This window comes from Sciurus vulgaris, assembly GCF_902686455.1.
Source record: "Sciurus vulgaris genome assembly, chromosome: 1".
Classification (NCBI taxonomy): Eukaryota; Metazoa; Chordata; class Mammalia; order Rodentia; family Sciuridae; genus Sciurus; species Sciurus vulgaris.
Window position 1 is genome coordinate 71,729,276 of NC_136461.1, and position 12,219 is coordinate 71,741,494.

At 32.3% G+C, this 12,219-nt stretch overlaps 1 protein-coding gene across 5 annotated transcripts in view; it reads left to right on the top strand.

Moving 5' to 3' along the window:
• Nucleotides 1-12,219, top strand: part of PRKACB (protein kinase cAMP-activated catalytic subunit beta) — a 110,737-nt gene that overhangs the window by 73,994 nt on the left and 24,524 nt on the right. For 4 of the 5 annotated variants that reach the window (XM_079139869.1, XM_079139867.1, XM_079139870.1 and 1 more), the window contains exons 2-3: nt 6,020-6,081; nt 7,751-7,879. In XM_079139869.1, coding sequence (XP_078995995.1) covers nt 6,020-6,081; nt 7,751-7,879 — 191 coding nt within the window. Of the gene's footprint in view, nt 1-1,599; nt 1,622-6,019; nt 6,082-7,750; nt 7,880-12,219 lie in introns of those variants that run through there. The other variant, XM_079139868.1, reaches the window with a different exon arrangement.

Consider the following 12,219-nt stretch of genomic DNA (forward strand, 5'->3'; position numbering starts at 1 on the left):
ATGTGGGGAAGGGATAGGTATTCTCAGAAATATACCAAATAGAGAACTCTAAAGAGTTCGATATTTGAAGGATGGGTGGCAGAAGACAAACTAATATATTCCATTAGATTATACTTTCCAGAGAATTTGGAAGAGATTGTCCTCTTCTGTTGTTTGTTAATAGAATTTGGTATTTTCATAGGTAACTTCCTTCAGTTTCCATTCTGTTTTGTGCTTTCTGGCATACACTAAATAACTCTTAAATAGAACAGCGCTTTTAATAACATGAGTGAAGGAGAAAATAATTTAATTACAGAGAGCAAGGGGCACAAAGGTTATAAGAGTTTAGTGATAAATTTTTAAACTCTTACTGTAAAAAGATACCATTAAAAACACACAGTAATAGTTTGTAGTACTTGCTTTTTCCGTAATAGGAAATTTTAGAGGAGTGGTCCTTTCCCTTAATTCCTGCATTAGCAATCAAAGTTAAAAATATTTAGGCCCCAGGCTATAGCTCAGTGGTAGAGGGCTTGCCCAGCATGTGTGAGGCCCTGCGTTCAATGCTCAGCACTACAATAAAATAAAATAAAATATTTAGGCAGAGCTGTTACCCTCATCATTCCTGTGTTACTCCATCTGGCACCCCTTTCTTAGCAAGTGTTCTTACCTTCTATATCCCAGAAGAAATGGAAGTCTAGTAACTGTGAATTAACAGATTGCTCCCCTTCCTTCTCACACACTGAAAACCATCACCATGACAGGCAAGTACCTCCATGATTGGGTACCTGTTGGCACTACTCCTCCCACTGTTGTGTGCACTCATAACCTATGCCTCATCTTCCACAAGTCAGCTGCCATTTCCCAGTTAAGCCATGCTCTTCCCCCATGTGTTTTATACAGATCACCTCATCTAGAATGTCTTATTTTGTATCTTTATCTGCCAGAGGAACCCTTTATTTTTCAAGTTGCCATACAAATGCTGTGTCCTCTATTATGCTTATACTACTATGGAAGAATTTCTTCTTGTTAACTCTCATAGCACCTTGTAACTGCCTTTAGTCCTGGTCACATTGCTTTATAATCCCCCGCCCCCACTTAGTTTCTTGTTTCCTTAATGACAGAATTATATTTATTCTTTGGAGTGTTCAAAGTCTCCATCAGTATCAGAGAACTAACAGGTGCTCAATAAACCAGCACAAAAGATGTGGAATACCTTCAAAGACATGTCTTTCAAAAGAGTATAACAAATGTCTTTCCTGCAGAAGAGTTTGAATGAATAACAGAAGTCCAGAGATGGTTTTACAAAAGTTATAGGATGTGTATTTTGATATTTGCTTCTTGATATTATTAGCTCTATTGCAGTAAGGAATTAAAATTTTCGTTTCAAGGAAAATCAGAAGAATGTTGTTGATTTTGACATAAAACAGTAGTTGTTAGTTTTATTTTTCATTTAATTCTAAAATGTCCTACTTGAAAACATGCAAATAATTGAGTTTCCACCTTAACATTTTATTTCTGCAAATATTATTCTGGGAAAATGTGTATCAGTGACTTCATGCTAATATGTCATTTTTACGAGTGTAATTTAATCATTGTTTAATTTATTTTCTGGACACAGCTTCCTCCTCTTCAGAAATATCTGGTAGGCAACTACTTTTTAATAAAACGAATGTTACCTTTAAAACTTTTTGTTTGGTTGTTTGCAAGTTTTTATTCTCTTCTTAAAGTTATATTTTTATTTAGCATATTGTTAATAAAATACTTTCGTTGTTAAGGGAAATGCTTTGTCTAATGTTGGGTTTTATATAATCATACAGGTATTATAGTTTTTTGTGTGGTGATGTTTTATAAATGATAAGTATAGTACCATGAAGCAGAGGAAGTTATACTAAGTAGCAGATTTATAGACACCACTTAGTCAGTGAGATTACCCAGGCTAATGAGTGGTTTTTTAAAAAATGTCCATATACTATTATAAATTTTTGAGTGAAACAACTAACATTTTAATTGGGATTTGCCTTAGGAAGTTTTTATTCTTTTTTTTCCCCCAATTTTCTGTTTGTTTCCTGACATATGTTGAATAAAAGTTGAATAGTGTTGTGCTTTTACTATAAAAAGGCCATAAAGAGGGAAGTAAAATTTATCACATTACTAAGAGACTGGAACCCTCAACATCTAGAGTAGTTGTCATCTGTATAGTAATACACTTATAAATTCTTCATATATAAAAGATAACCTCTTTTAAGAGTTGAATAATGGCACCCTATAACTCACTACATATTCTTGTTTTGATAAGAAATTATCTAACTTACCTAGTGCAGCATTGCAAAATGACTAATAAGTTTGCTGAATGTTATTAGTGAAACATTATTATTCATTGTAGAATTACCTGAATTTCAAGGAATAAAGTTTTACCACACTTGAATTTTTAGTCAATTTTCTTAATGTTTAAAATGAACTTCGGGGCTGGGGAGATAGCTCAGTTGGTAGAGTGCTTGCCTCACAAGCATAGGACCCTGGGTTCAATCCTCAGCACAGCCAAAAAAAAAAAGATGAACTTTGTAAGCTAGGCTCAATGACAACTGTAATCCCAAGGCCTCAGGAGGATTGCAGGTTCAGTCAATTCACAATCTCATCAACTTAGTGAGACCCTGGCTCAAAAAAGAAATAAAAAGTGCTTAGCTGTAAAGCACCCCTGGATTCAATCCCCAGTCCAAATAAATAAATAAATAAAAACAAAAAGAATGAACTTTGTAATTTCACTTTTAAACTATGACCTGTATAAACATACAAAAATATTGGGAGAGGCAAAGAGAGGTAAGAATTAAGTTGTGGTGTTTGGACTTTGTGGAAACGTTGTAAATAGTTCTGTTTCTTCTTCCTTCACCTCATGCATATGGGTGAATGTTCCTGGAACATATAACTTCTTTGGCAACCTCATCACTTTCAGAATTCAATGATGCAAACTGAAAATTAATTTATTTGGAAAACAATTACAATTATAAATGCAAAAACAATAAATTGAATTAATTTTTGGTGTGTCCTTATTTTGTAATACCTAGATTGTCCCATTATTAACCAATACAGAACAAAATATATTTGCAGAAAAATCTTTCTTCGAGGTATTTTTTTCTAAGGAGAATTATTAATATCGGTAAGATGCTTTTTGATAGGTACCCATGATCACACAGATGAATATTAGAAACAATATTCTAACTATATCTCAAAAAACTGTGGCTGTTTCAGACAATCACAGTGGTTTAATTGATTAAATATAGTAAGATTTATATATTAGAACATAAAAAAATTAAAATATTGAGAACTTCAAAGTATATGCTTTTTAAGGAACTCTGGATTAATTGTGATGTAGTGTTTGAGTCTGGCTGTCTCTCCCATCTCTTGTTTTATTAATTAACTGCTAACATCTTGTATCCTTGAATAGAAATTTTAAAAAATAACCAAAGAAAAGCACTTAGAAATTAAATTCACCGATGTCTAAAAATAATAACATTTACAGCAAACCATGTGGTTCTTAATTGTCTATTGTTTTAGGATTATTCATAATCCAGTGTATTGTGAAATATTTTCCTTTTGGTGTTTTTATTTTATTATATTTATAAGATGTATGTTTCAATCAACTTATTTTTACAAAAAGTTGATTATGTTTATCTTTGCTTCTAAATAGAGAATATATATTAGATATTTCATGTTTGTATATATATTTATATGACTAAAACGTTTCAGGAACAGTTTTCTTCATGGAATTATTTAATGACATAATTAATGGCCATCCTTACTCTAAAAGGGAATCTCCTTATATGTTGAAAAAATTCACAAAATTTAATATCTTTGATTAATATACATTTTAAATAATTTTCTACATAAGACCTATATGAGTGAGATGTTGTTTACTTTCTACAGTGCTACTTGGCAGTAAAGTCAGAATATTGATGAGTATAGAGAATATTTCAAAGAATTTCCCAAATATCCTCTTAGCAAATAAAATTAAGAAATCCCTGATAGCTTATCACCAGGCCTGTAAAAGGAATTTTTTTTTCCATCTTTGGTATAAAGACTGCCATTCCTTTCTTTGATCAGTTATTTTTTCTTAACTCCAGATCCTCTTGGCATAAAATGACAAGAGAAGCTGAAATAGGATATGAGACATTTTTCTTTGATTCTCTTCCTTGTCTCCAAATTCTCATGCAGGCATCTGGAGAATTTATACTTCAACTTGATGTGCAAGTTCTATATATAAGAGAAAACAAAATATTTTTCAAAAGAAATTAGAGGTATATTTTGAGTTTCACAAGTTGTGATTTCTTAAGAGCCACTGTTACATTTTGCAATTAATTTTCAATTTATTTTATAGCTGGCATTTCCAAATGAAGGCCACGTGCAGATAAGTCTGTTCCAGGCAAAAACAAAACAAAAAACACAAAAACCCAACATACAAACAACCTTAAACCCAACTTACTTGTAAAAAACTCTTCTTCAATTGTGAATAGTACATTAGCTTTTAGAAAAGAACTCGAATTGCCCTATATGTAAGAATTTTCCATCCCTGAGAGGAATTCGATCATATTTGGATAATTATATGTAACTATTTGATCAATTGTTTTGGTGCATGAGACTTTTTATACAATGAGAAGATTCTGATTTTTAAAATTAATTTTCTAAAATAGTTTTTGAAAGCATTTTATATTAATGCTGGTTTATAGAAAGTAATAAAATAATGTGTTCAGAATGCATACTCTAGTATTACTTAAAAACTAAGATTTGCTTCTGATACCTGTCATCATCATTTGAAATTGCAAAACATTTTAGAATGCCAACAGTCTTCTTGGTTAGTCACAGTGATACAGTAAGATCTTTTCCAAAGATATTACATTAAAGATAAAGAGGGCAATAATAATGTGCATTTCAAAATGCCTCACTTTAAAACAATTGCATAATTAGGGATCTTAAAGAATTTGAGTCCTTACTTCCCCTTTTAATTTTGTCTTCATCATCATGATCATCACTCAGTATTTCTGAAATAAATGCCAACATGCCAATCAAATTTCACTTTGTCTTCTCCAACTTTTTACTATTTCAACATTATTTGGATCCCATTTTTGTCATTTTCTTTATTTATAGATTGGAGATAGATAAATATTGGGAAATTTCTGAACAACAAACATCAAAATAATTATTTCCTGTGTATTCAGGTTTTATTCTCATTCCTAACCACAAGAACATGAGCACATCTTGTCAATGACATTTTATCTGTGGGAAGACAGATAAGCAGGGGATACTTATAATTGGTCATTTAATTAACAAATTTGAAACTAAACTGCAACTTTATAAAATATGTGGTTATTATTGATCAGTATATAAGCATCTGGTTTTGAATTGCTTTAGTGTAAGTTTTAAAGTAGTCATTCAGATATGTAGTTTTTACTCCAAATTTAGAATGAGATTTTAAAGTGGTTTAGATTTGTTCATGTTTTGTTCTCTTTTGTTTTCAAGCCTCTGTGAATATCTTTTACATGTTTGTTAGTCTGTGGTTTCTCCTTTTCTCTCTACTTATCAGTAGTGAGAATACAAATCTAATAACATAAATTCCCATACCTGAGAACAGTCCTTTTTTCAAAACCAATTATTGTTGACTCCACAGATCAAAAGATTCATGTTCTCAGATATTTTCAGTTCATGTGTCTAAAGTCTCTATGGCATATTTATTTGTGCCACTATTTTTTCCTAGATTGATTTCTAATTTTTACATTACTTTCAGGTATGTTTTTAGAAATGTTATTGTTATTAGATTTGAAATTATCAAAGCAACCTCCATATAGAAAAATATTGGAGGTTCTTAGAAATCTAAGGAAGTGTTTGCTTCTTGTTTAGAGATACTAACTAGTTCTCTGGTGTACACAGTGAATGCACATTTCCTGTTTTTTAAGTAAGAATATTTATATGTAATGTAAATACATATAATATAAATATGTAATGTAAATATTCCTACAAGACAAAAATCTTTTTTCATATATATTTTCAGTGAAGGAATTTCTAGCCAAAGCCAAAGAAGACTTTCTGAAAAAATGGGAGAATCCGCCCCCGGTAAGAAATATTTATACTTTTCTACAATTAAAATTTCTGTGTTAAGTAAAAATCATGATTCTTGCCTAAGTAATTACTCCTCCAGATATTTTAGGTTTCAAGTGTCATTAGTAAGCATGAATTTAAAATGGGAATTATGCCACATGATATGTTTTAATTTATTAATTAATAATTTTATGTATGTCTAAACTGAAGAAGAAAATAATTTCTAACATAATACCTAAATATAGATTTTGATACTAGTCCATCTTGGTGTTTTCTAATCTCATTTTAATTTTGAATGTTGTCCTTGTTACAAGCATATACCAAAGGTGAATTTTGGATTATAAAATGGTAAACACTACATAATATGAAACATGAAGGGAGGTAAGGGAGATGGCATATATTTTATTATATAAGAAAAGCTATGACTAGTGTAAACAGATGTTCTGTTGTGTATTAATAGAGTTTGTTTCCATTATTTAGTTGGGATTATATTAAACCTTTCAATCCATTTATATCAATAAAATAAAAAATCAACTATTAACCCATAAAATTAATTCGGTTGGGAATTTTAAGAACTTTTTTCTGCATTGATAAAGAATCTGAGTGTAAAATTAAAATTTGATAAAAACAAAATTCATAGGTAAAACAAGGTTGATTTCCTGCTCTGTAATAATCCAACCTGATGTTGCTTAACAAGCTGAGTTTTGTTTACAATGGAGACTAAATTCAACAACATTGAACTCCAGTTTCTATCCAGATTTATCACATAGACAGGAATCATGTTGCACCATATTTTTCCTCAAGCTAAAGTCTCTACAGACTGAGCCTTGGAAATATTTTCAATGATTTTCACGGATATCTTTGTGATTAAAATTATTAAACAATTGGGTCTGCAATTACTACTTGTTGCTGTTTAGCACATAATTTGTTCCTAGTAATTTTCATTTTGTTGTGGCAGCAACAAATTCAATAGATTGATGCCTCCAATTCTTTGCTTCTGTGCTGCAGTCAAAGCCAAACAAAGATGTTTGCTTGTAACAAAACATCTATTCAAGGAAAAAAAAGAGTCTGATTATTGTTCTGAGACTCTAGCTTTTGGTTCTTTGTGGAATGAGGAACTCTTCTTTCCTTATTGTTACTGTTTTAGGTAATACTGGGTTATTATAGCACCAAAGAGAGAAAGCCTAGTGGCTTTTTCTCCTGCTGTTCTTTAGTGCTGTAAGCTTGAATAAAGATGCAAATGAAGTGTGACAGTGCTTCTTCAGAGGTAAATCTAGTGCACTAAGATTTTATGGCTTACATGACTCTTCTTTGGTATACTTATGGTCAGTTTGTAATTATTAACAGACAGAAATGATTTATTAGAAATCTTTATGAGAAATCCAGTACTAGGAATTATATTAGAAAATGACCTTTACTGATTCAGCTGAGACTTATTTCCTCCCATTATTAATATACTCTATTTTGCAATATAATTCTCTCCTGTTATTAGATCCTTTCTTATTCAAAAGAGAAAGTAGAACCAATAACCTGGAACCTGAATAGTATTTTTGTATTATTTCTAAATTAGTAGTTATAAACCAGCTCATCATTCTGGTTATACGTTACTAAAGTGATTATAATTGTCATAGTCTTATGAGAATTTCAAGTTTTAAAGTTTGTTTTATTTTTCATGCATTTGCAGAATAATGCTGGACTCGAGGATTTTGAAAGGAAAAAAACCCTTGGAACAGGTTCATTTGGAAGAGTCATGCTGGTGAAACATAAAGCCACTGAACAGTATTATGCCATGAAGATCTTAGACAAGCAGAAGGTTGGTGCTCCTAATCATTTACGTACAGGTTAACCTTCAGTTGTATTAGCATTAGCATTAACATTTGTTGACATCTTCAGATACTTTTATTGTTTCATTCAATTTTTATTCTTAAATTGTGACTATATGATGCATAGTTAAAATTTTTAGTATATGAAGGTACATTATTATTTCAGTAGTTATTTATGCATAATGCATGTTTATATTTAACAACAAAATATGTAATGTCAACATGTAAAGAACCAGCATCTCTACTACATATTACCTTGCGGAAAAATGTAGGAAACAATTATTTAATCCTTAAATTGACATAACAAATTTAAAAATTTAATTATTTGACATGTTAATTTATGGTAGAAGCTCTCTTATTTAATGTGATTGTGTTTGGTAAATTAAAATGTCTGTCATACCAGGGGAAAATATTAAGACCTGCATACTATAAAAAGCAATTTTTAATTATCATCAATTGATGTATCTAATGAATCAGGATATCAGAAGTCTTCATGCTTTAAATATTAAACTTCCACTTTCCTAATAATCAACAATTAAGGGAAGGAAAAAAGAATAATACTAAATTGGGATATATTACCTTAAAGTTATTATATTTCCAAGAATGACTTTTTAGCTTATTAGGATACCAGTAGGAAAGTCGAAGGAACAGTAATGGAGTAGAAATTCACAGCAGCTCGACTTATGCTATCCAATAGACATGCAATGTGAGCCATACATATAATGTAAAATTTTCCAATAACCATATTTAAAAAGTAAAAGTTGAAATTAATTTTAATAATATATTCTATTTACTAGTCCAGTATCAAAGACATAATTAAAAATTGAGATATTTTACATTCTTTCATACTAAGTCTTCAAACTCTTACACTTAGAGTACTTCTCAAATCAGATTAGTCACATTTTGAGTGTTAAATAACCACATGTGGCTCGTGCCTACTGTTTGGACAGCCTAGCATTAGACTGGGCTGAAGTTTCAGTCAAATCTCTACTTTAATGAAAATTAAACTGATTTCTAACATGGGAAGAGGTAATGGCTCAAGTCTCTCTAAAATTAAATATACCCATGTACACATTTAATTGTACATTTATGTCTACTGCCTTCATTTACATATCTTTTCTAACCATGCTTCTTGACAAAATAGTTTAATCACTCTGTCCACTAACTCACTTCTTATTAGTCTTCAATCCACACACAACAGTTTACTTGCTTCCTTGTTCATATCCTGACTCTTACTATTCTACTAAAATGGCCCTGCCAAGTGTCACCAATCCAGTGACTGAATCACCAAGCCCAGTAGACTCTTTTTGCTCATCTTATTTGACATTTTTAGAGCATGTGACTGTGCTGATCACTCCCTTGAAACTACCTCCTCCCAACTTCTAAAATTTCATGCTCTTCTGATCACATCTTCTCCTCTCTTGGGTCTTCCTTTTTTGTCCCTTTTCCTGTTTCTGTTTCGTTTCATTGTTTCCTCTGTCTGAACTTGGTGCAGTTGCTCATGCCTGAAATCCCAGCAACTCAGGAGGCTGTGTCAGGAGGATCACAAGTTCAAGGCCAGTCTCAGCAACTTAACAAGATCCTGTATCAGAATAAAAAATGGAAAGGCCGGGGAGTAGGTCATTGGTAAAATACCACTGGGTTCAATCCCCAGTACCCAAGAAAAAAAAAAACCAAAAACCAAAAAACAAATAAATTTTTTTCTCTGTTCTGTTCTTTAAAGATAGCAAATAAGTTCCTAAGCTCTGAACTATTTCCTCTTCCTTTCTGCTTATCCTCTACTCTCTCCCTATCTATTCTCCAATAGGCTCAGCTCTTTTTTTTTGGCATGGTGGGGCCGTGGTGGCGCAGAGAGTACCAGGGATTGAATTCAGGGCACTTGGTCACTGAGCCACATCCCCAGTTCTATTTTGTATTTTATTTAGAGACAGGGTCTCACTGAGTTACTTAGTGTCTCACTTTTGCTGAGGCTGGTTTTGAACTGGCAGTCCTCCTGCCTCAGCCTCCCGTGCTGCTGGGATTACAGGTGTGTGCCACAGCATCCAGTCAGAGGCTCAACTCTTAAATTCTCTGATCTTGTTTAGTACAATCTAAATCTGGATCTCCCAGAGATGTTTTAGCTCCTGCTCTCCTTTTCTAACTGAGCTTATGGGGTTTCAGAGAGGGTGAGCAACTTACTTATATACTTGTGTTGGTAGCACAACAATAAAATGCTTTAGAATTATCTTTTTTTATTAATACATCAGTAAAATGTTATTGTCTGGATAGTCTCTTGTATATTGTTATAATACTTAAGGAATTTATAGAATGGGCTTTACTAACAAAATATTAAAAGGATAACAAACTGTGCCATCTATGCTTTTAAGTATTTAGGGGAGAAGTTTTTAATTCCGCCTTTTACTAAGGCAGCAACTTATTGAATAAATTATTGAGCCAGTTACCTCATGGATAAATTATGACCAACAAGTATTTCCCAGAAGAATAACTGCCATTTTATATCATTTCTATTACTTCAATGTTATGAGTCCATGAATAATTAGGACAAAAGACTTTCTATTCTGAAAATTTTCAAGTTTATTTAATTTACTAAAGCTGAGTAATAAAATAGCACTCCATTAACCCCTTTTTCGGTAAATGAAATCACACAGATCTTCCAATTAAATCAGTCTGGCTTCTCTCATCTTAGAGTATATGGGGCGAAAGGGAAAAAAAATCAGTGCAGGAATTAAGGAAATCATATTTCTTCAATTCATGCTGTGTATCAAGCATTGCTAAGCACCTTTTAAAAGTGTTTTATCAGTGATGAGTCATAGCTTTATGTGACATTAATCTCCCTTTTATGCCAGTAACCTCGCTATTTAATAATCTTTTCAAATAGCTAGTAAATTGAAGCAGGAATCTGTTCTACATTTTTCTGAGTTCTATGCCATTTTTCCTTGTTACTTTTTCCTTTGAAATGTATTTGTTATTTTAAGATCCTTTCTACCACCACCTAGTCTGGTCCCTAATTAACTTCGACTGGTCTTTTACAGTAATATAATTTCCACAACTCCAGACTTTTCACCTCTAATTTATCTTCCTCACTATCAACAAAGTTTTCTTAAATGATATCATATCATTTCCCTTACCCATCAAAGTTTCATGATGTTCATTAAAAGAAGTCCATACTCAGGCTGCTTAACATGGCTTACTTTCAAACCCTTCATAGGCCATGCATGGAGGCACACGCCTGAAGTCCCAGCAGCACGGGGCAGAGGCAGGAGAATTGCCTGTTCAAAGCCAGTCTCAGCAAAAACGAGGTGTTGAGCAACTCAGTGAGACCCTGTCTCTAAATAAAATATAAAGCAAGGCTGGAGATGTGGCTCAGTAGCTGAGAGCCCCTGAGTTCAGTTCTTGGTACCAAGAAAAAAAAAAAAAACCCTTCATAGTTGTCTTCCAAACTTCATCCAAACTTCTTTGTAGTCTCTTGTACTATTCCCTATGCAAACTCTATGCTCCACTTCCCTGAATTGAAACTTGACCATCAGGATCATGTAATGCTGTTCTGGGTGGGGCAGGGAATGGTAGCCTGTCTTCCTTGTTAATAACTCCTTAAGCATTTGGCTTAAAAAAATCATCTGGTAACAAGTCATTTTTTAAATTTATGCGTTTAAACTAACAGAACTATTAAGAAGTAAATATAAATTTATATTAATTTTGAACATAAAATATGAGCTGCATCCCTAAGGATACTTGTTAATTTTCCTCTGCCATTTAAGAACATTTTGCTACCAAATTTTGAGGAACACTCCCCCGAGCTATACTCAAATGGAACTACCATTCAAGGTTTACCATTGTATGTTTTCCTCCTCAGGTATTGGTTCTGGACACTGACCATGACTGAACTTTCTTCTTTCATTCTCTTACCTTTATTATCCATCCATCTTAAAAGACTCAGCTCAACCTCTGCCTTTTAAAAATAGATTATAATAAGAAGTGGCATTTATTGAGCTTATACTGTGTGCCAGTACTGTATTAATAACTTGAGATGCATTATGCCACATCTCCGCTTTTAAAGTAGGTAGTATTATCAGCATTTTACAGGTGAAGAATCTGGGACTCAGAAGAGGTTATGTACTTGTCCTCAAATAAATGTTTTGTCCTTTGACAACTTACTAGAACTCTAATTTGGCAATCATTCATATGTTAGTATTCACATATTCATACATCTTAGTTTCAGGTGGGTTTTATGCAGCATGAATGCAGAGATTCTCCTGTGCCTATCTCTGTAACACCTATTATACCTTATATGTTGTAGATACACACATTTAAAAGTAAATTCAATTAATTA